Source organism: Stegostoma tigrinum, chromosome 8 (genome assembly GCF_030684315.1).
Source record: "Stegostoma tigrinum isolate sSteTig4 chromosome 8, sSteTig4.hap1, whole genome shotgun sequence".
In the NCBI taxonomy this organism is placed as follows: Eukaryota; Metazoa; Chordata; class Chondrichthyes; order Orectolobiformes; family Stegostomatidae; genus Stegostoma; species Stegostoma tigrinum.
This window is the reverse complement of record NC_081361.1, coordinates 7,613,682-7,638,572: the sequence shown is the minus strand read 5'-3', so window position 1 is coordinate 7,638,572 and position 24,891 is coordinate 7,613,682. Positions and strand designations below refer to the sequence as shown.

Here is a 24,891-nt window from a genome sequence, read left to right as displayed (position 1 = left end):
GGGAATTCCAGAATTTTGACCCAGCAACAGTGAAGGAATGGAGATATATTTCCAAGTCAGGAACAAAAGCAAAGTTGCTGGAAAAGCTCAGCAGGCCTGGCAGCATCTGTGGAGGAGGAAACAGAGTTAACGTTTTGGGTCCGGTTCTGAGGAAGTGTCACCAGACCCGAAACGTTAACTCTGTTTCTCCTCCACAGATGCTACCAGACCTGCTGAGCTTTTCCAGCAACTTTGTTTTTGTTCCTGATTTACAGCATCCGCAGTTCTTTTGGTTTTTATTTCCAAGTCAGGATGGCAAGTGTTTTGGTGGGGAATCTGCAGGGGGTGGTGTTCCCATGCATCTGCTGCCCTTGTCCTTCTAGATGGAAGTGGTTGCAAGTTTGGAAGGTGCAGTCTAATGAGCCTTGGTGAATTTCTGCAGTGCGCCTTGCAAATAATACGCAGTGTTGCTACTGAGCATTGATGGTAGAGGAAGCGTCAATCAGACAGTGAGGCTTTTTGAGTGTTTCTGGAGCTGCAGCCATCTGTCCTGATGTCCCTCACTAAGCACTCGCTCTTTTTATATCTATTTCTTCATTTTCAGCATGGGCCATGTCAATGGAATTCCCCTAACCAACCACAATAACAGGGATATTCCTTGTAACTTTGACTCTTCCTTGTTCTGACACAGAAAGTACGTGAACACTGTGCTTAAACTGTGTGCAAAGCCACATCGCAGGTTGTTAATAGGATTTTGAGGTGTGGCAACAGAGTTAATTCCTGACAACGAACCCAGATGGAGTTTGGCCCGCGGCCCATTGCAGTGAGTCACAAGGGACTGTACAGAAAGCTGGGGATTTCCTGCACTTTATACCAAAAGACAGAGAGAGTGAGAGAGACACAGACAGAAACGGACAGAGAGAGCTCATAGAAGACATCAAGAAAATCTACAAAGCCAAACTGTAGAATACCTGAGATGTTCTAAAAAGGTAAATGCTGACGATATTTCCACTGATCACTTGCTCCTAATTAAATGTTTGCAACAATCACAAATCAAATGAGGGAAATGTTTTAAATTGTTTCCAGACAGTTGTTGAGGCCAGGAACAGTGAGAAGTATCCTTAAGGATCCATATCTATAACAATTAACAAAGAATGAGGCAAGTTGCTTTCATGAAGTATCTTTCCAGTATTACATCCCAAAGTACCTCACAGGACCATCATTTAAGATTGAAACCATCAAAGCAATGAGTATAACCTTGTTGAAACTAGTTGGAACATCTTAAAGGAAGCCATTGAGGTAAAGAGGGGGAGAGGGGCAGGGAGGGAATGATGGAAGAAGATGCCAAGGAGGCTCTGAGTGAGCAACCTGTTGAAAGTGTTACACAGGGCAGGCTCGAGAGGCTGGAGTGAAAGGGGAAGAAATCCTGAAGCCTGTGGAGCTGGAGGAGATTCTGGAAATAGGGAGGGGATGGAGCCGTTCAGGAATTTTAAAAACAGGACAAAACTGTGAGCTGAGCAGCAGCAGCAGCAACATTAGCCTGTGTTTCTTCGCAGATAGCATAAAAAGAAGTCATCTGAAGAAATCGGTGTAAGATAAATCAGACAAGTACTGACACCAGGAAGCTGTGCAGAAACAATTGAAACAATACTCAGATTTAAACAGAGAAAAGGTGAGGATGGCCTAAAAGAGGGATGAGGATGGAAGGGTTGAGGGAGAGACACTCTGAAGAGATGTCTATTGAAATAACTCCACAGAGGCTGGTATCCCGTCACCAAGTCACCTTTTATTTCTACGTGGAGAGTCTTTGACACTGATCCAGCTCTCTCAGAGCTACCAGGATGTCTGACACTCCTGTTTATATCTGTCAGCCTGGGCTCCATTTGAACCAGGTTAACAGCCCCAAACAGGGGGCTCATAGCCTATGAGGTCCACTGCTGACCACATTGCAGTCAATACATCTCAAGTGATGTGATGTGAGGGCGGTAGGCACAGATTTGGGATATGACAGTCCATTGACTGGCATTGGGCGCTGGGCAAACATTGCCATGAAGGGAAGGTTTGTTTTTGAACGAAATGATGATTTGAGGAGAAAGTGGTCATTAATGAGATAATTGGACACAGGAAGAAGGAGAGAGTAATTGAAGCTGGTTATGGGGGATGGAATGTGACTGAACCCTGAGGGGTAGGGGAATGGTGACTGAATCGCAGGGTGGGATGAGTAACTGAACCATGGGGATGGGAGCAGTGACACAACCCTGGGGGTTTGTGGGGCTGTAGGAGCTCAGTTGGGGATTATGTGCAGTTGGGGGTGCATAACACCAGAAGTTAACTCACTAGAGGTGAGTGTACATTGCAGACTGAAAATGTTCTTCTCCATGTGAAGACACAGATTCAAGAAACAGGGCATCATGGAAGGGAATGGGTGGTGGAGTGACTGATAAAGGATTTGATCTCTGAACTGTTTCTGAAACCTGCTCAGGGGATCACGGTCAGTGGGACAAACAACAGAGACAGATTAGGACCGAGGGGAGAGGGTTCCTCAATACATTAAGGGACATGGACACTGTCATGGCAATCAAAGGGAAAAGTTTCTTCCTGTCCACCCCATCTGTGACCTAATAAATTTGTACATCTCAGTCTTGACCCCTCTCAATCTCTTTTGCTCTAAGAAAGATAATCGCAATCTGTCCAATCTGAAACTCTCAAACCTAGGTTTAGTCTGAAGGAAGTGCTATACACTGTTGGCGAGTACTGTGGGAGTGCTGAGGGAGTGCTGCACTGTCGGAGGGTCAGTGCTGTGGAAGTGCTACACTGTTGGCGGGTCAGTACTGAGACAGTGCTGCACTGTCAGATGGGCAGTACTGAGGGAGTGCTGCACTGTCAGAACATATGACAGTGCATGTGCCTGAGGCAGGATGAATAAGTAAGGACGTGTGGAAGAGACTAAGTGTGCGGGAGAAGGAATGCGTTTGTCAGAGAAAGAGGGAGAGTGTGTAAGTGTGTGAGGCTAAAATGTGTGAGTGTGATGAAGAGTGTTTGCGAGTATTCCTGAGAGAGAATCAATGGGACAGATTTTGAGAGAGCCATTGTATATCAATGTTGGTGTGGGCAGGGGGCAAGTGAGTATGAGAGAGAAGTGTGTGAGAGTGGGAATTTGTTTATATGACAGGATGTGTGTAAATTGTGTGGAAGTGTGAAAGAGTGTGTGTGAGAGCGAATGCAAGTGTATGGGATGGAGTGTGTGACAGAGTGAATTTCTGCGACTGTGTGTGTGAGAGAGTAAGAACATCAGAGTGTGAGCTAAAGAATATTTGTGTGAGACAGTGCATCAGTGAGTGAGAAAGAGAGAGTGTGAGAGATAAAAAAAGAATGTGTGGATGAGAGAGACAGCATAAGTGATTGCGAGGGAGAGTGAGTGTGACAGAGAATATATGCTTGTATCTTGTTAGGCAGACTCAGGCTGTGGGTGTGGGTTGTAAGCCTGAAATCTGACAGAGAGACTCAAGTTGTGGGTGTGTTGTCAAGGTCCATATTCTGTCAGTGTTCAGCCTACATCGCTGCCTGTGTTGTACTGGTGGTTAACCTGTATCTTGTCAGCCTGTATTGTAACAGTGGTCAGCCAATATTTTGTCAGCAATCTGCCTGCATCTGATGAACTCAAGGTTTGAGAGACAGAGGACTGTGAACTGAGATACACACTATTCTTTTCCATATTTGTAGAATTTATTCAGTACACTCCTTGGACCTGAATTCCTGCTGATGTTCGCCAAACAAACCTTTCTGGGGAGTATTTAAACCAGACTGATTTCTTACCGATCTATCAGCCTCCATCACAGCTTACTACCTGATTTGGGGAAATAGCAAGAATCTGAAGCATACGCACTGTGTTTTGACTGTCATTCAGTGCAAGGAATGTGAGAAACTAACTTTTCATTTGAGACAGAGAAACAGAGTGAGAGAGAGAAAAAGAAACAGAAAGACAGGACAGAGAGAGATAGAGCAAGACTAGAGAGAAAGAGACAAAGAGAGAAAGCCAGAGAGACAAAGAGACAAAGAGAGGGAGACAGTCAAAAGCAGATATACAGAAAGAATAGAACATAGAACATAGAACAGTACAGCACAGAACAGGCCCTTCAGCCCACAATGTTGTGCCGACCATTGATCCTCATGTATGCACCCTCAAATTTCTGTGACCATATACATGTCCAGCAGTCTCTTAAATGACCCCAATGACCTTGCTTCCACAACTGCTGCTGGCAACGCATTCCATGCTCTCACAACTCTCTGCGTAAAGAACCTGCCTCTGACATCCCCTCGATACTTCCCACCAACCAGCTTAAAACTATGACCCCTCGTGCTAGCCATTTCTGCCCTGGGAAATAGTCTCTGGCTATCAACTCTATCTATGCCTCTCATTATCTTGTATACCTCAATTAGGTCCCCTCTCCTCCTCCTTTTCTCCAATGAAAAGAGACCGAGCTCAGTCAACATCTCTTCATAAGATAAGCCCTCCAGTCCAGGCAGCATCCTGGTAAACCTCCTCTGAACCCTCTCCAAAGCATCCACATCTTTCCTATAATAGGGCGCCCAGAACTGCACGCAGTATTCCAAGTGCGGTCTAACCAAAGTTTTATAGAGCTGCAACAAGATCTCACGACTCTTAAACTCAATCCCCCTGTTAATGAAAGCCAATACACCATATGCTTTCTTAACAACCCTGTCCACTTGGGTGGCCATTTTAAGGGATCTATGTATCTGCACACCAAGATCCCTCTGTTCCTCCACGCTGCCAAGAATCCTATCCTTAATCCTGTACTCAGCTTTCAAATTCGACCTTCCAAAATGCATCACCTCGCATTTATCCAGGTTGAACTCCATCTGCCACCTCTCAGCCCATCTCTGCATCCTGTCAATGTCCCGCTGCAGCCTACAACAGCCCTCTACACTGTCAACGACACCTCCGACCTTTGTGTCGTCTGCAAACTTGCTGACCCATCCTTCAATTCCCTCGTCCAAGTCATTAATAAAAATTACAAACAGTAGAGGCCCAAGGACAGAGCCCTGTGGAACTCCACTCACCACTGACTTCCAGGCAGAATATTTTCCTTCTACTACCACTCGCTGTCTTCTGTTGGCCAGCCAATTCTGTATCCAAAATGAAATGAATGAAAGACATGTAGAGAAACAGAGAGGGAGATAAGCAGAGAGAGACAAGGAGATAATCTGTACATATATAGTTACAGAGAGAGAGACAGGGAGAGACAGAGAGAGAGGGAAGGGAAGAGTTAGAGAGAGAGAGAGCTATAGCTGCAAGGAGAAAGACTAGGGAAAGAGAAAGAGGGGGAGACAGATAGAAAAAAAACAGTAGTAGACAGACTGAAATAATTAAGATAAAGGAGTTCCAGGACAGATGGAGAAGGAGAGACAAAAGAAAGCTGACAGATCCTGAGGGAAAATGAGCTTGGATTTTGCCATAAATTGATCTTGAAGGGATCCTGCACATTGACTGAACATTTAACCCTTTGCACTCGAGGTTTTTTTTTGAAAAACATAGTTTCAGTAATGGGATGTGGGTGTCAATGGCTAAACCAACATTGATTGTCTATCCCTCGAGTGAACCACATTGCTGTGAGTCAGGAGTCACATGTAGGCCAGCAGATTTCCTTCCCGAAATGAATTAGTGAATCAAATAGATTTTTATGACATCCATTAGGCTAGCTTTCATTCCAGATTTTTAATCAGTTTCAAGTTTCATCATCTGATATGCTGGGATTTGAACCCTTGTCCTCAGAATAACATGCTAGCGTTGGGGATTACTAATCCAGTCACATTTCCACAACAGCAGTGCTTCAATAATGCCCCTGCCTTTCCGATGCCCGATGGACATACATTGCCAGCGATGAAGCAGGGTATTCTCAATCTACTGGAAGGTCCCAATGTCTGTTCTTGGAGCTGCTGTGGGCAGCCTTTAAAAGATTGGTGTTTTCCCATCAGTAGAAAGGCCTAAAGCAAGTGGAGACAATGGGAAAAGCGCGATGTGCTACCTGGGATCTGAGGCTTGTTTCTTTATAAATGTGCACCGCTGTTAGCCCATGTCCGTTCTGTCCATAATCTCTTACAGATGACATGCATTCTCCCATTCATTCAGCCTCTCTGAATCACAATGAAGCATCTCTGCATCCTCCTTCCAGCTCACCTTCCCACTCAGGTTCATCTCTGCAACGTCTGTCCCTCGTCTCTGCTTTCTATCTTGTCTTTGCGTCAGATATTTCTCTGTCCCTCATCCCTGATGTTTCTATAACTGTCTGTCTCTCTTGATCTCTCTCCCCCACTTCGCCGATGATTTTGCCGTTGGCTCAGCTCTATCTCTCATCTCTGTTGTTTCTCTTTAGCGTTCTGTCTCTCACACGTCCCCATCTCTGATGTCTTCCTCCTGTCTCTCCTAATCTGTCCTCTCTACAGTCTCCCTCTCCCTGGTGTCTCTGATGCCTCTCCCTCTCACTGTTCCCTGCTGTCTCTCTCTCTCTCTCTCTCTCGATTTCCCTCCCTTCTAGGTTCCTGCAGTCTATCTCTCTTTCTCCTCCCGCCCTCCCTCTTTCGTCTCTCTTTCTCTGCCTCCTGTCTCTCCTAATCTTGCTCAATCCCTCTCCTCTTCCGGGTGTGTTCAGCATGCACATTGCTCCTCCTTTCTGCACACCTACTCATACCCACCCACCCACTCGCTCACACTCACCAGGCTGTGTGAGAGGGGGATTGTTCAAGTCACTTGGCTGCTCGTCCTAGACAGGAACGCGCCTGAATTTTAACTCAACCAGAACTTCACAGTTCCGCACAGATCGTCAGTCGTATCCAGCCAGCAGCCAAATTCCATCACACTGCAGTCATTTTCAGCTCTGCCAACGTTCTGGCTTGCCTTCAAAATACTCAGTGCCTCTTGGGAGTGTGTTGTAAACCAAGCCACTTGGAGTCTAAACTTAGCACAGGCTGGCTAAAAATAGTCCTTCATGTCAAAAGTTGCAAGCGAAATTAGAGTGACTTTCTCACTGGTCCCAGGGAATTGAACGAATCTTTTTTTTTATTTGCAACAAGCCTGACTTTAACGTGTAGCTGGTTAAATAAACAGGAAGCTTTAGTCACTGTGAGGTCTTCGACGTCAGTTGTGAAAGCAGCAAACTTGCCACAGTGGGAGCTCTGACACTTAGCGAGGGAGCAGTCGGAAAGCGAGAGAAAAAGGAGAGAGATTCCCTCCCATAGACAGCGTTCAATGACACTACCTGACAGAGTCAGAGGGACTGAGCAAGTAGCGAGGCAGCGCTTTCAAACGTGTCTCCAGGCTGCTTCACATACACGCTGAGGTGAGTCTCTTTCTCTCGCTGTGTTGTCACCAAAGTGTCTTGTACTGGGCTTTGACGTGTTCCAGACTGCGGCCTTCCTCAGGTGGGTCCAGATTTGATCCAGGAAAGGGCGGCCTAGCGGATGACACAACACTCCCTGAGCTTTAATTGCAGCTTGTGAAGGCACTCAGACATTTCATCACCTTATGTCTGGCTGCGTTCACTGTTTTTGCGGGGAGGGAATGGAGAGGGGTGAGGCGTGGAGAAATGATTCGCTCCTGCCTCAGCCGGTGAGTCTGTCTCAATGTGAGTGAGAAGGCAGGTCGGGTGAGGTGGAGGGACGTGAGGGAGAAAAGGTGGGGTTGAGAGATGTGATGGGGTAAGGCAGGGTTTGAGGCACGTGAGGTAGGGGAGGACGGGTGTTGAGGGATGTGGATGGTGAAGCTGGGGCTCAAGGGAGGTGAGGCAGGTCAGTGAAGTGGAGGGATGTGAAGGGGGAACGTGGGGGTCAAGGTGGTGAAGGTGGGTGGAAGGCAGGGGGGAAGGTGCGGGGATGGCGGAGGTGGAAGGGGCGAAGGCGGAGGTTGAAGGCGGGGGTCGGGGGGGCGATGGCGGTTGTGAAGGCTATGGGTGAAACTCTAGATCACCTAGTTTGACTTCTGTCACAGGGAAGGTGTTAGCATTCAGTTCTTGTGGGACACACAGAAAACCTGAACGTAAGCTGGTTTGTGAAATGGAAATCACATTTCACCAAGTTATAGAATGTCTCTGAAATGTGTTGGACATAGGGGGTGACGTTTTGACATACTGGACTTAGATTTCCAGATAGTGTTTGACAACTTGATGGGATTGTGCCATAAGCCCCTCAATAGTCAGAGGGAAATCGAGAACCAAATATGTAGAGAGATCTCAAATATATGTTAATAATAAGGCTATATTGGTAGCTATTTTAATTTTCCAAACATTGACTGGGGCTGCCACAGAGTTAAAGGTTAGGAAGAAATGAAGAAATAAATGTTTTCAAGAAAATTTTCTTTATCAATTTGTAAATGTTCCTACTGGAGAAGGAGGGATAGTTGTGCAACTCTGGCTGCCCTGTTATAGAAAGAATTTTATTAAACTAGAGAAGGTTCAGAAAAGGTTTGCCAGGATGTTTCTGGAAATAGTGGTTTTGAGAAATAAAACAGGTTGGAAAGGCTGGACCTTTATTTCTGGAGAATAGGAAGTTGAGAGGTGACCTTATTGATGTTTATAAAATCATAAGGTGAATGATGTGGGTCTTTTCCCTAGGGTGGAGGAATTTAAAACTAGAAAGGAGAAAAGTTTTAGAAAGTTCGATGGGTTTTTTTATTTTATTATCATGTGTACTGAAATACAGTGAAAAGCTTTTTTTGCGAGCGGTACAGGCAGATCACAGCAAGGAAATGATGTACAGGTCAAAGAGACGTCGAGGCGTACAGGTTACATTATTTGAGGCTGGAATTCATTCAACAATCTGATAACAACTGGAAAGAAGCTGTTCCTGAAAATGCTGGTGGGTGCGTTCAAGCTTCTGCCTGACGGAAGAGGTCGTAGGAGATCATTACCAGGGTGCAATGGGTCTTTGATGATGTTGGCAGCCTTTCTGTGGCAGTGAGCCATGTAAATAGAGTCCACGGAAAGTTGGTTTCTTTGATGGTCTGGGCTGTGCACACCACCTTGTATAATCTGTTATGGCCCTGGGCAGAGCAGTTGCTGTACCAGGCCATTATGCACCCAGACAGTATGCTTTCAATAGTGCATCTGTCGGAGTTGGTGAGGGACCTTAGGGACATGCCAAATTTCCTGAGCCCCTGAGGAAGAAGTCGTGTTGTTGTGCCTTCTTGATTGTCGCATTTACGTAGGAAATGCAGGACAGGTTGGTTATCGTCACTCCGAGGAGCTGGATGCTGCTCACTGTCTCAACCTCAGTTTCATTGTTGTAAAGGGGGGGGGGGGGTGTTCTCCTCCTTTCTTTCTGAAGTCAATGATCAGTTATTTAGATTGCTTTAATTGCACCAAATCACCAAGCCTCTCTTTCTCTTCTGAATTTTGACTCTTCGTTGTTAAATATCTGTCCCACTACAGTGGTGTCATCAGTGAAGGTGTAGATGGTGTTTGTTTGGAATTTGACCACATGGTCGTAGATGTGCAGGGAGGTTGAGGATGTACCCTTGAGTTCCAGTGTTGAGTGTTACTGTGGAGGAGGTGCAGTTACTTAACCTTACTGATTGCAGCCTGTGAGTCAGAAGCTGAGGATCTAGTTGCAGAGAATAGAGCTAAAGACTAAGGTCACACAGTTTTGAGATCAGGCTGGAGGGGATAATGGTGGTGAAGGCAGAGCTGTAGTCAACGAGCAGGAGTCTGACGTAGGTGTCCATGTTGTCACACATATATCAGGTACAAGAAAAAGGCAGATGAGTTATGGTCAGGGGATGGAAAGGGAACCGGCAGGCAGTGCAGGGATCCCCTGTGGCCATTCCCCTCAACAATAAGTATACTGTTTTGGATACTGTTGCGGGGGACGACTTACCAGGGGAAAGCAGTGGGGCACAGGTCTCTGGCACAGAGTCTGTCCCTGCTGCTCAGAAGGGAAGGGGGAAGAGGAGCAGAGCAGTACTCATTGGGGACTCCATAGTTAGGGGGACAGACAGGAGGTTCTGTGGGGATGAAAGAGACTCACGGTTGGTGTGTTGTCTCCCAGGTGCCAGGGCGCGTGATGTCTCTGATCATGTTTTTGGGATCCTTAAGGGGAATGGGGAGCAGCCCCACGTCGTGGTCCACATTGGCACCAATGACGTAGGTAGGAAGAGAGATGGGGATTTAAGGCAGAAATTCAGAGAGCTAGGATGGAAGCTGAGAGCTAGGACGAACAGAGTTGTTGTCTCTGGTTTGTTGCCCATGCCACATGCCAGTGAGGCGAGGAATAGGGAGAGAGAGGAGTTGAATACGTGGCTACAGGGATGGTGCAGGAGGGAGGGTTTTGGATTCTTGGATAATTGGGGCTCTTTCTGGGGTAGGTGGGACCTCTACAAGCAAGATGGTCTTCACCTGAACCAGAGGGGTACCAATACCCTGGGGGAGAAATTTGCTAAGGCTATTCAGGTGGGTTTAAACTAATTCAGCAGGTGGATGGGAACCAAAATTGTAGTTCGAGTATAGAAAAGGTTGAGAGTAGGGAGGACCGAAATAAAGTTTCAGGGATGCAAGATGGCACTGGCAAGCAAGAATTTGGTTTGAAGTGTGTCTACTTCAATGCCAGGAGCGTCCGGAATAAGGTGGGTGAACTTGCAGCATGGATTAGTACCTGGGACTTCGATGTTGTGGCCATTTCGGAGGCATGGATAGAGCAGGGACAGGAATGGTTGTTGCAGGTTCCGGGATTTAGATGTTTCACTAAGAACAGAGAAGATGGTAAAAGAGGGGGAGGTGTGGCATTGTTGGTCAAGGACAGTATTACAGTTGCAAAAAGGATGTTTGGGGACGCGTCAACAGAGGTACTATGGGCTGAGGTTAGAAACAGGAAAGGAGAGGTCACCCTGTTGGGAGTTTTCTATAGGCCTCTGAATAGTTCCAGAGATGTAGAGGAAAGGATAGCAAAGATGATTCTCGATAGGAGTGAGAGAGACAGGGTAGTTGTCATGGGGGACTTCAACATTCCAAATACTGGCTGGGAACACTATAGTTCGAGTACTGTAGATGGGTCAGCTTTGGTCCAGTGGGTGCAGGAGGGCTTCCTGACACAGTATGTAGATGGGCCAACAAGGGGCAAAGCCACATTAGATTTGGTACTGGGTAATGAGCCTGGCCAGGTGTTAGATTTGAAAGTGAGTACTTTGGTGATAGCGATCACAATTCTATTATGTTTACTTTAGTGATGGAAAGGGATAGGTGTATACCACTGGGCAAGAGTTATAACTGGGGGAAAGGCAATTACGATGAGATTAGGCAAGATTTAGGGAGCATAGGATGGGGAAGGAAACTGCAGGGGATGGGCACATTAGAAATGTGGAGCTTATTAAAGGAAAAGCTCCTGTGTCTCCCAGATAAGTATATACCTGTCAGGCAGGGAGGAAGCTGTAGAGCGCGGGAGCCGTGGTTTACAAAGGAGGTGGAATCTCTGGTCAAGAGGAAGAAGAAGGTTTATGTTAGGATGAGATGTGAAGGCTCAGTTGCGGCGCCGGAGGGCTACGAGGTAGCCAGGAAAAACCTAAAGAGAGAGTTCAGAAGAGCCAGGAGGAGACATGAGAAGTTGTTGGTGGATAGGATCAGGGTAAACCCCAAGGCTTTCTATAGGTATTTAAGGAGTAAAAGAATGATGAAAGTAAGATTAGGGCCAATCACGATAGTGGTGGGAAGTTTTGTGTGGAGTCAGAGGAGAAAGGGGAAGCACTAAATGAATATTTTTCAACAGTATTCACTCTAGAAAACAATGTTGTCGAGGAGAATACGGAGATACAGGCTACTAGACTAGGTGGGATTGAGGTTCACAAGGAAGAGGTATTAGAAATCCTACAGAGGGTGAATATAGATAAGTCCCCTGGGCCGGATGGGATTTATCCTAGGGTATTCTGGGAAGCCAGGGAAGAGATTGCCGAGCCTTTGGCATTGATCTTTAACTCGTCATTGTCTGCAGGAATAGTGCCAGACGACTGGAGGATAGCAAATGTGGTTCCCCTGTTCAAGAAGGGGAGTAGAGACAACCCTGGTAATTATAGACCAGTGAGCCTTACCTGAGTTGTTGTTAAAGTGTTGGAAAAGGTTATAAGGGAGAGGATTTATAATCATCTAGAAAAGAATAAATTGATTAGGGATAGTCAGCACGGTTTTGTGAAGGGAAGGTCGTGCCCCACAAACCTTATTGAGTTCTTTGAGAAGGTGACCAAACAGGTAGATGAGAGTAAACCAGTTGATGTGGTGTATATGGATTTCAGCAAGGCGTTCGATAAGGTTCCCCACAGTAGGCTATTGTACAAAATGTGGAGGAATGGAATTGTGGGAGATATAGCAGTTTGGATCGGAAATTGGCTTGCTGAAAGAAGACAGAGGGTGGTAGTTGATGGGAAGTGTTCATCTTGGAGACCAGTTACCAGTGGTGTACCGCAAGGGTTGGTGTTGAGTCCACTGCTGTTTGTCATTTTATAAATGACCTGGATGAGGGCGTAGAAGGATGGGTTAGTAAATTTGCAGACGACACGCAGGTCGGTGGAGTTGTGGATAGTGACGAAGGATGCTGTAGGTTGCAGAGAGACATAGATAAGCTGCAGAGCTGGGCTGAGAGGTGGCAAATGGAGTTGAATGCAGACAAGTGTGAGGTGATGCACTTTGGTAGGAGTAACCAGAAGGCAAAGTACAGGGCTAATGGTAAGATTCTTAGTAGCGTAGATGAGCAGAGAGATCTCGGTGTCCATGTACACAGATCCTTGAAAGTTGCCACCCAGGTTGACAGGGCTGTTAAGAAGGCATACAGTGTTTTAGCTTTTATTAATAGAGGGATCGAGTTCCAGAACCAAGAGGTTATGGTGAAGCTGTACAAAACTCTGGTGCGGCCGCACTTGGAGTATAGTGTACAGTTCTGGCCACCGCATTATAAGAAGGATGTGGAAGCTTTGGAAAGGGTGCAGAGGAGATTTACTAGGATGTTGCCTGGTATGGAGGGAAGGTCTTATGAGGAAAGGCTGAGGGACTTGAGGCTGTTTTCATTAGAGAGAAGAAGGTTGAGAGGTGACTTAATTGAGACATATAAAATAATCAGAGGGTTGGATAGGGACAGCTTTTTTCCTAGGGTTTTGACGAGCACGAGGGGGCAAAGCTTTAAATTGAGGGGTGAAAGATATAGGACAGATGTCAGAGGTGGCTTCTTTACTCAGAGTAGTAAGGGAATGGAATGCTTTGCCTGCAACGGTAGTAGATTTGCCACCTTTAGGTACATTTAAGCTGTCATTGGATAGGCATATGGATGTACATGGAATAGTGTAGGTTAGATTGGCTTCAGATCGGTATGACAGGTCGGCACATCATCGAGAGCTGAAGGGCCTATACTGTGCTGTAATGTTCTATGTTCTATGTAATATTACAGGGATGAGTGCAGTGCCAGGGACATGGCATCCTCTGTGGACCAGTCATGTCAGTAGGCAAACTGTAGGGGATTGAGGCAGGCTGGGAGACTGGAGTTGATGTAGACCATAACCAGCTTTTCACAGCACTTTGTGATAATTGAAGTCAGAGCTATTGGGTGGTAGTGATTTTCTTGAGTAGAAAGATGATGGTGGTCGTCTTGGGGACTTTGGTTTGTAGGGGGCAGAGTTTAAAGATGCCAATGCATACTTCTGCCAGTTGGTCCACACAGGATCTGTGTGCTTGGCTGGGGATGCCATCCGGGCAGCATTTTTACACAGAGCAGTATGCATATGGAATAAACTGCAGGAGGAAATGGTGATGCAGGTCCGGTTACAATGCTTAAAAGACACATGGATAAGTTCATGAATAGGAAAGGTTTGGAGGGAAATGGGCCAAATGCAAGCAGATGGGACGCATTTAGTTTGGGAACGTGGTCAGCGTGGACAGGTTAGATCAAAGGGTCTATTCGGTGTTGTATAACTCGAAGTGGGACTAGTTCAATTTGGGAAACTTGGTCAGCATGGATGAGCTGGACCAAAGGGTCTGTTTCTGTGCTGTATGTCTCTATGCCTAGGTGTCACATAGAAGCTTATTGTGTAACGTAGGTTTCGTGGTGTAGGAATAACATATTGTTATGGATAGAGGACTGGCTCATTGGCAGGCACAGAGTATGCAGAAATGTGTATTTTTCTGGTCAGCATGATGTGGAAAGTTGAACATTATTTCTCATTGGAGTCTCCTCTGGGCCCTTAGCTTTTAATAATTTATGTCAATGATTTTGACAAGGGGAGAGAAGGCATGGGACCAGAAAATAGCCAATATAAAGATAGGTGGGGAAAGTATGCTGTGGGAAAAAAAAATGAGGACAGTGCAGACAGATGTAGACAGGTCGAGTAAGCGAATATCTGGCAGATTGAATTCAAAGTGAGAAAATGTGGTATATTCACCAGGAAAAGGTTTTTAAAAAGCAGTGTATTAAGCAGAAAACAACTGCAGTACTCTGAGATGCAGAGTTTGAGTGTATAAGTCTTAGGTTCGTATACAGGTACAGCACAATTCAAGAAAGTTAGTGGGATATTCTCCTTTGTTACAAGAGGAACTGAGCATAAAACTAAGGATGTTCTGTGCAGTTATACAGGGCATTAGTGAGCCCACATCTCAAATTCTGTTCAGGTCTCCTTAGTTAAGGAATTATGACAATGAATTGGAAGTAGTTTCGAGGAGGTTGACTGGATTGATATCTGGAATGAATGGATCGTCTTGTAGATGGTGAGAAATAGGAACAAGAGAAGGCCATTCGGCTCACTGATCCTGCTCTGTCATTCAATAGGGTCGTGGCTGATCCTTGCGTCCGCTTTCCTGCCCTTTCCCCATAACCCTTGATTTCCCCCTCTAATCAAGAACCTATCCATCTCAGCCTTAAATATGCATTTACAGCATATTTTGTTTTAACTGGCACCACCTTATGAAACAGCATTCTTGATAAACCTGCAAAAATTGTATCCCTGAAATAGCAGAATTTTGCCATATTGTCGTGATCTCCACGTGTCTGCGTAATCAACTGAGTGTGAGTGAGGAGGCTGTCTGCCTGTGCTTTATTTGAGGCACAGTTGCATTACTGCAAATAAAGTGTAACAGTGATGTGTATACAACGTCATTATGTTTCTATTAGTTAGTGTGTAGTTTTATGTTGATTGCGTGTACCTCTGGCCCAACTGGAATATTTGATCAACCAGAGCATTCTTTATCCGATAGGTGCCAAATAATAAAAAGGTTGCTGTGTATATAAATTTCCTTTAGAAGAGACATTGAACAGGCTGGGCTTGTTTTCATTGGAGTTTAGAAGAGTAAATTTGACTGAGCTCTAAAGATCTTGAATGGTCTTGACAAGATGGCTGTGGAAAGGAAGACTGGAAGCCACTGTTTGAAAATTAAGATTGTGATGAGGAGATTTTCAGTTCTGTGTCAGAAAATTGAGGCAGAGACTCCCAAATTGCACAGAGGACAGTGGAGGTAGCATCACTTAAAGACAGTGGGCGATAGATCCTTTTCAGGCTGGGGAATTAAGGGTTTTCAGGGGTAGTTGGCACCATGGGAATGGAAATAGATCAACTACAATCCAATTGAGTTGGGAGCACTCTCAAGGCGTGAATAATCGAATTCTGTATGTCTTGTGGGTGCGAGATGGGTAGGCGAGGCTGGAGGGGGTGGGCGAGGCTGAGGGTGGCGCAGGGGTCAGTGGGTATGCGAGGCTGAAGTACAAGTGTGATCCTGGGATATGGGAGATAGGTGGAATTGAGGGACATGAGGAGTCAGTGCGGTAGAGCGATATGGGGTTTAGGTTGAATAAGGGTTTGAGGGAAAGAGGATTGGGGAAGGAAGGTAGTTGGGGTTGTGGGATATGAAGTGAAGTTATGACGAGGGATATAATGAGTAGGTGGGGTTGAGGGGTGGAGAATAATAGGAACAGAAGGAGATGATTCAGTCCCTCAGTATGTTCTACCAATCGGTGAGATCATGGCTAACCTGTATCCTCGTTGCCAGGTTTCCACTCACATTCAGTTGATTACTCAGACACGTGGAGATCACGACAATATGGCAAAATTCTGCTATTTCAGGGATACAATTTTTGCAGGTTTATCAAGAATGCTGTATTGGTATTACACTTTTGTAATACTCTAGACTATGAGCAAGTTCAGTTTTCACATTTATTGCTTGGACTTATTGTGGGTGAGATTTTCAGACTTGCCTTTACCCTTTATGATAGCTTGTTGCTTACTTTCACTCCTGAATGGGCTGTGTCCTGTGCTCCCCATCAGGATAAACACCTTCCCTTCCTTTCAAAATCCTAAGAGTCTTGATCAATTCGCTGGGAACCTTTTGTATTCCAGAGAACTGAAGCCTCGTTTATAGAATCTTTTTTCATAATCTATAACTTACTGAATCCAGGTGACATCCGTTGTGCCTGAGCCCTGAGCCACATACTATTTTATATATTGCTAGGGTCTGGCTTACACGTTCCAGGTGTGCTCGAACCGGGACAATGTACAACTGGAGCAAACATTCCCTTTTATATCGTAGAACCACCCCTGCTGCCCCCTCAGCTAACCTTCCAATGCCCCCTCAATTGTTTTTGTAATCAATTTATAGTTATAGAGCATACAGCACCGAAATGGATCCTTCAGTTCAACTCATCCGCGTTGACTATCTATCCTAAACTATCTAGTCTGATTTGCCAACATTTGGCCCATGTCCCTCCAAACCTTTTCTGTTCATGTGCCAATCCAGATGCCATCTAAATGTTGCAATTGTATAACAGTTTCCTCTGGCAGCTCATTCCATAGGCACACCATTTTAGCCATCTGGTTGTGGCAAACAGCAAGTCTCTGGGATATCACAGTTTGCAGGAACTGTGTCCTCAATTGGTGACATCATCCTCGCCATGTTGAACAGTTTGGTCCAGTAATGTAGTCTATTGATATGTTGGGGTTGAGGAATTTGGCAGTGTTTTTATAGGTGGATCTCTGTTTTGTTATTAAAATCGATAAAATGTTAAATATTGTGAAGCATTTAAACTTTGTGCACTGACATTCATTAAATGCTTCCTGATTGAGTACAATCCCCCTATCCCTGTACTCTATCACCAAACCAACCTCCTAACTTTGTCAATAGTTATCCATTCAATCAGCTTTAGTTTTAGCCAACAGCCTTTGTTTTATGTCAAACTTCCTTGAGTGCCTTCTGAAAGTCCACACAACTTACCTCAGATTCTTCTGTATCCTAATCATTTATGATCAAAAAAAGTTCACTGACCCCATAATGGCCTCCTGTAGAGCAATCCAATCAGTCCCATTCCCCCACTCTCTCTTTCCTGTTAGTCTGCAAGATTATTTCCCTCAAAAGTCCATCCAATTTCCTTTTGAAATCATTCACTGAATTCAACTCCAACTCTCGTGGGCAGAGACTTCCAGGTCATTACCACTCTTTGATCCGTGGAGAAGAACTCTGGCTTCTCCAACCAAATCTTGTCACTAAAATCCCTCACCTCTGGACCCATTCTGATAAATCTCCCCTGAATACTCTCGGGTCCCTCACATCCTTAACAGATCTCTTCGCCTTTATAAATCAACGTGGATTTTGTCAGATTAGCTGCAATGTCTCTAAGTGCCCACTTACAACATTTTTAAATATAGATACACCACATGATAGTAAAATGTAAGGTATGCAGGGTTTTTTGATCTTAGAGTAGGATAATAGGTCAGCACAATATTGTGGGCCAAAGGGCCTGTACTGTGCTGTACAGTTCTATATTCTAGGAGATGGCCGACTAATATCTTTGTAATTTCTCTCACACCTTCCTTAATAATTATTGCAATTCTGTCAGCAGTTTTCCAATCTAATGGGAGTATTCCTGAATCCAGAATGTGTTAAAAGGCCATGGTTAAAATATCTGGTTTCCTCACTTCCTTCAAATCCCTGGGTTGGAATTGATCAAATCCTTGGAGTTTCTCAGTCTTGAGGTATTATTTATCTGCTACTGTTTTACTGATTTGCATTAATTTTGGTGAATTCCAGTCTTCGATTCATGACTGATTTCCCAGCAATGTCAGTTTCGTTATCATTTTTCTCCGCTGTGAAACCTGACAAAGTATTCCACCAATGTGTTAATCATGCTAAAAATGGTTTTGAAGTTTCCTTTTTGCAGGTCTGTCTTTCCTTGCTATACTCTCTATCATTCACACTGCCCTGGATTTACATAATTCTTTGCATTTGTATATACACTTTCCTTATATTTTATATTGCTCCAGCTCTTCCCAATAGGAGAAGACAGTGGTGTAGTGATAATGTCACTGAACTAACAATGCAAATCTTCAGGCCACTGTTCTAAGGAAAGGAAAAATACTTCGGGTGCTGGAAATCTGAAACAAACACCAATTTAGTACTGGAGAAACTCGACAGATCTGGCAGCATCTGTGGAGAGAGAAACAAGAGTTAACTAGTTGAATCTGATATGACTCTTCTTTGGGACTTCAGTGCCAGATTCAAAACATTAACTGCCAATCTTGCTGAGTTCCTCCAACATGCTCTGTGTTTGTCAATGTACCCATGGTTCAAAACCCACTACATCAGGTAAAATTTCCAAAGAAAATCCAGAATGAAAATTCATCCTAATGGATACCAATGGTCAATTGTCATCTTTAAAAATCCATCTTCCCTTTAACCATCTTTACTCAGTATGACCTACATGTAACTCCAGACCTTTTAGCTCCCCTCTGGGCAGTTAGGGATGGGGGGTTAAATTGTGACACGCTCATCCCATGAACAAATTTAAAAACAAATATTAGGATCCCATGGAATTATGAACTTCAAACGTTTTCCCTGCTCCCTGGAAACTTTGAAAGATCTCTGATGAACCAACGGACATTTCCAAGGAGCTTGCCTGGAAATTACTGGGGAAATAGTAGCCTGTGTAATGATACAATGGGCACTCTCAATCATTCACATTGAATCACCACTCCCAACCTGATCCCATAACCCAACTCTTCTCTGATCTGATCTGCCCAGACCTAACCTTCACCCTGCTCTGGAGTCACCCAGCTGTCTCTCAGAATCACAGAATTATTACAGCACAGAGGGAAGACATTCAGTCCATTGTAATTGCACCAGCTGTTCAAGCATGCATCATTGCTATGTGCCAATCTCCTGCCCTTTCTTCATGTACACCATTACTATCCAAAGAATCATCCAATGCCTGTCTTAAATTCCTCAGTTGAATCTGCCTCCACCACACTTCCAGGCATTGCATTCCATTAGCAAAAAATAACCAAGAACTGCTGGAAATCAGAAATAAAAACAGAATTAGCTGGAGAAATTCAGCACATCTGGCAGCATCTGTGGAGAGAAAGCAGAGTTATCGTTATGGGTACAGTGACCCTCTATCTGAACTCATTCCATTCTCCAACATCATGCTGAGTGCAAAATACTTTTTCTCACATTACCCTTGCTTCTTTTGTGCATTTCTTTAAATCTATGACCCCCTATTCCTTTTCTGAGTGGGAACAGCTTCCCCTATCTAACCAGTCCACTCATGATTTTGAAAACTTCTGTGAAATTTCCCCTCAGCTGTCTCCTCTCAGGAAGAACAGTCTCAACTTCTCCAATCTATCCTCATTACTAAAGTTTCTCATTCCTGAATCACTTAGAGCCATAGAGTATGGAAATGGACCCTTTGGTCCAACCAGCCCATGCTGAACATAACCCCAAACTAAACTAGAAACAAAAACAGAAGTTACTGGAAAAGCTGAGCAAGTCTGGGAGCATCTGTGGAGAGAAATCAGAGTTGATGTTTCAGATCTGGTGACCCTTCCTCAGAACGGGTGACTCAACCGGAAGCATTAACTCTGATTTCTTTCCACAAATGCTGCCAGACCTACTGAGCTTTTCCAGCAACTTCTGTTTTTGTTTCTGCTCTATAGCATCTGCAATTCTTTTGGTTTTTATTCCAAACTAAACTAGTCCCACCTGCCTGCTTCTGGCTCATCCAAACATTTCCTATTCATGTACTTACCCAAGTGTCTTTTAAATATTGTAAATATGCCTGCAATCCACCACTTCTTCAGGAAGTCCCTCGCACACGGGAGCCACTCTCTGTATAAAATAAAATATAAAATGCCCCACATGATTTTTTTAAAGTCTCTCCTCTCGCCTTCAAAATATACCCTTCAGTCTTGAAGTCCCCATTCCTAGGTTAATGATAGGTGTCTTTTCCCTATCCATACCCCTCATGATTTTATAAACCTCAATAAGGTCACCTCAAGCCTCCCATGCTCCAGTGAACAAAATCCAACCTATCCAGCCTTTCTTTACAATTCAGGCCTTCCAAACCAGCAATAACTTGGTAAATCTCTTCTAAACCCTCTCCAGCTTATTATCTTTCCTGCAATAGGGCAACTAGAATTAGACACAATACTCCAGGAGAGGCCTCAGCAATATCATGTACAATGTAAACATGACTTCCCAATTCCTCCTGCAGTCTTTTCAGTACATTCATGTCCTTCCTATAATGTGTTACCCCAAATAGAGCGCACAGTCCTCTAGCTGAGGACTAGCAGGTGTCTTGTAGAAGTTCAGCATCAACTCCTTACTCTTGTACATCAAGCTGAGGACACTGTCTGTTTTATTAATTACTCTCCACGTGTCCTGTGTGCATGTATGCCCTGGTCTTTCTGCTCATTTTCCTCCATTTGAATAGTACCCTCTATTTTCTATCATCTTTCAGTGTTCTTTTGAGCAAGGAACCTCTCGCATCTCTGCATTGAACCTTGACCAACTTGTTAATGTCCTTCTGGAGTTCTACACTGTCATACTCACAGTTTACAATCCTTCCAAAGTTACTGCCATCTACAAACTTTGAAATTGACCCTGCACAGCAAGATCTAGCACATTAATATATATCAGGAAAAGCAAGGATCCCATTGCTGACCCCTGGGAAACTCCACTACAAATCATCTACTAGCCTGAAAAATATCCACTGACCATTACACTCTGTTTCTTATCATTCTGACAATTTTGTATCCACATTGCTGTGATTCCTTTTACACCATGACCTATTGCTTTCCTTAAGTTTGCAGTGTGGTACTGTATCAATGCCTTCTGGAAATCCAAGTTATTTAGATACAGTTTCCCCTTCAGAAATCCATGCTCTTTCCAATCAACCTACTTTTTTCCACGCAGCTACTAATTCTAATCTGAATAATTTGCATCAGCATTTCAAAGAAGCTTTGGTGTATTCAAAATCTCTCCCTCCCCCTCTGCATCCCAAAACCAGCCCAGCTCATCCCCGCCTCCCTAACCTGTTCTTCGTCTCACCTATCCCCTCCTCCCACCTCAAGCCACACCTCCATTTCCCACCTACCAACGTCATCTCGCCTCTTTGACCTGTCCGTCCTCCCCGGACTGACCTATCCCCTCCCCACCTATACTCTCCTCTCCACCTATCTTCTCCTCTATCCATCTTCGGTCCGCCTCTCCCTCTTTATTTCAGAACCCTCTCCCCAACCCCTCTCTGATGAAGGGTCTAGGCCTGAAACGTCAGCTTTTGTGTACCTGAGATACTGCTTCGCCTGCTGTGTTCATCCAGCTCCACACTTTGTTATTTTGGGGTATTTAACCTCCTTTTACAAATTGAATACAGCATCTAGTGCAGTCAATAAAAAAGGATGTAGTATCCATGCAGACCCTCTCCATTGTGCCCCCTGTGGATACCCCGTGAATTGGTTATTAGAAGAGCCAGGTGTCAAAAGATCACCCGAAGATTTGCAGGAAGCTAAGCAAGTTTTGTCTTTGTTTGATCAGCACTGAAAATAGGACTTCCCATCCAAAGTGAAAGATTTGAACCATTATTCCTCACTGTTCAGCTTTGAATTGTTTAATTTGTATCAACTTGAGTGGAAATTATAAGTAAGTGGATTTGAGGAAGATGGATCTGCGAGACCAGGGAGCATGGGGGGTGGGGGGGGGGGGGGGGGGCACGATGCGGGAAACGAGGGAGTCATGGGGAGTGCAGTGTGGACTTGGGTGGGGAGGCAAGGTGTGCAGGACTAGGAATGTGGGGAGGGGGGTGTGGAGGTTGGGGTCAGGAGTGAGTGCTGACCATTTCAATCTTGTTCTCTGAACGTTTTCTGTTTCCTTCTCTCAGGGTCCACATGGTACAGAGGGCAAGGTGAAATAGAAACTCCTGAAGACCTCGCTACAGCTCAGCAGTCCAATCGTCTAACCCACTCACTGTGCCTGTATTCTGTGTGTGAGCAGCCTCCCTGTTTGTAATCTAGCTTGTAAATACTGAGCATTCACCCAGCCTGTACACTGTGTGTGTGCATGTGCGTATGTGAGGGAGAGAGAGTATTCACTCTGCTTGTCCCTTGTGTGAGTAATCACTGTCTGTACACTGTGTGAGAGTGTGTGAGTATTCCCTCTGTACGACTAACAGAGCAAGCCAGTTAACAATGTTGGAGACTGTACGCACGTTCTTTCAGTCGGTGTGGGAGTTGATCTTGGCCAAGCACAATGAGGGGCTATACAACTCAATCTGCCTGGTGGTTCTGCTGATCCTGCCCATCCTGCTGTTGTTGCTTGTCGTGTGTCTCTGCTGCTACGGCTGTTGTAGTGGGCGGCACACTCCCTGCAAGTGCTGTCGACGGCAAAAAGACACAGTCAGGAAGAAGAACCCTGATGACCTCTGGATCCAAAGGCAGCCACAGCCCATCATGATGGACAGTCTCTCCGTGCCTGTGTAACATTCCATGCTGCCACTCAGAGTCTCCTTCCAGCTCACCCCTCAATCCAAAGTAGCACTTCAGAACAACAAAGAGCAGGCATTACTGTACTGTCTGGAGACTTGGCAGCTGACAGCGTGGACACCTTTCCGAATTTCGCCCTTTTGCTGTGTTGATTGAGCAGCCTCGTCCCTCGGGCATTGATTTTGTGATCATACAGCCTGAGCACTGGTTATTATCTGACTGTTAGAGCAAGTGGGTCACTTTGCACAAGCATCCAGGCTCCCCCCCCATCACCACAACTGCACTGGATCCCAGAATGGTCCCATTCTCAAACTCTCTGCTGTCCCTGTCTTAACCCAGCCCTTCAGCTCGCGTTTATCTGCTGTGGTTAGTTCTCTGCTATCAATTTAATGACAGTCAATGTACGCTGTTTGCAATTACACCAGGAAGTCAGTCATACTCTGGCTGCAATTTGTACAACTTTACATGATGTTTGCTGTGGTGTTGTATGTACTGTGAGCAGTATGTGTATGGAAATGTGACAATGTGTCTGTATTGTATGATATGGTATAATTACAGTACAGTGGTCATGTACACAGCATGGATAGTATATACAATTCATCCACACTGGATACCATGACGGCAGTGTGGCTGGATTGTATAATACAATTGCTGTAAAGTATGAGATGTCACTGTGGTATGTCCAGTCACAGTGCCAGTGCTGAAGGCAGGGGAGGCACAGTTTCAATAATGTTTGTGATTGGACCACTCCTTTCTAAGGAATGTGCCTTAGCTTTTAAGCATTAGCTTGCAAAGACAATCCATGTACTTCCAGAACCAGGCAGCTTCTCAAATTGACCATTCACTGGGCTTGTAACTGTTCACTTGAATTTTGCACTGAATCACAGTAAACTTACTGACAAGCTAGAACCTCTCCGATACTGTGCTTCTCAGCTTTAGACCTGTCATACTGTTTGATATTTATAAAGTACCTGATTTGGATGGTCAGATCCAATGAAGGAAGAATGTTTCTATTTGAATTATTTTGGAATGGTTGTGTGAATAATCAAATTTTTTTTACAAAGTGTTTCTGACCGTTACATTCAATAATAACCAAATAATGTGTGTTGCCTCTGTCACTGTACGGTGTCAAGCAGACACATCAGGCATCTGCTCCTACCCCTATATCTTACTGTCTTATGGTGCGTACCAGTCTATAATGGACACTGTCAGTTAGTATGTGCCGGTCCGTAACGCGCCCAGTCCATTGGCACGTGCCGATCCGTAACGCGCCTTCTCAATTGGTACACCGTTCGAGTGAGAACTGGCAGATACAGATCCATCCCTGATCCGCGTACCCTGTCATGTGTCTGCAGTTGGCACTCTGCATTCCCAGAAGCATGTATTGATATTGAGGCAATGTATTCTGTGTTTAGATGTTATTTGTAAAATATCTTTTCTATTTTCTTCAGACCGATACTGACTATTATGACAAAGTAAATATTTGGACAAAGTGAATATTTTTGATGGATACATTACATTACTGTTACATTAATGGCGTTGTAGCTCAACTTATAAAAGGCCATTTCTACAAAAATATTTTTGATTAAATTGAATACAGGAGAAACGTGTGTGTTTTTTTAAAATCTCACTCTTCTACACAGTTGCAATTAAACATAACACCAACACATGGGACACTGGCCCCGATCGTTCTGTTTCCAGATACTCAAGACTAGACAAACCCTGAAAGCTATGCTTCCAGGCCCTAAGGTATCCCAATGCACTGTCCCATGGGAATTTCTCAAGACATCAAAACTTGCAGTCTCTGGCAGCTGGAAATCTCTTTAAAAAAGATGCTAAGAGTTAAACACTGGAGATTTATAAACCTTCCAGTCACTGACCTGGGAGTGCTACTTGGAATGAGTCGCTCTGTTCTTCCTGTTGAATATAAAACTGGCCACATTTCCACCCAACGCACCATTAACTGCCCCAGACACAGATGCCCAATTATCCCACCCTCCCCTGCCCCTGGGATTCAGACCCCAGCATCCCAAAAACATGAATCCCACCAGCCAAAGACCCGACAGCCATAATGACATGTCCATCCCCTCACTGACTCTGCAGACTGTTCCCCACCCGCTTACTGCAAACTGCCCCTA

The 24,891-nt window shown here is 44.8% G+C and overlaps 1 protein-coding gene across 3 annotated transcripts; it reads left to right on the top strand.

Annotated features, from left to right (window-relative positions):
* The first annotated feature begins 884 nt into the window (after window positions 1-884).
* Window positions 885-24,348, top strand: LOC125456696 (uncharacterized protein KIAA0040). Of its 3 annotated transcripts, none has more exons than XM_048540074.1 (2): window positions 885-968; window positions 22,153-24,348. In XM_048540074.1, exon 2 carries the CDS (start codon window positions 22,460-22,462, stop codon window positions 22,748-22,750), a length of 291 nt encoding a protein of 96 aa, XP_048396031.1. In that variant the 5' UTR covers window positions 885-968; window positions 22,153-22,459; the 3' UTR covers window positions 22,751-24,348. The 3 variants fall into 3 exon arrangements, with proteins under 3 accessions (XP_048396031.1, XP_048396029.1, XP_048396030.1); XM_048540072.1 differs by lacking the exon at window positions 885-968 and adding an exon at window positions 6,703-7,337; XM_048540073.1 differs by lacking the exon at window positions 885-968 and adding an exon at window positions 17,754-17,974.
* The last annotated feature ends 543 nt before the right edge of the window (window positions 24,349-24,891 follow it).

What these genes read in the sequence shown, in the direction of transcription:
- LOC125456696 (XM_048540074.1), top strand. Translation starts at nt 22,460, where the DNA reads ATGTTGGAGACTGTACGCACGTTCTTTCAGTCGGTGTGGGAGTTGATC.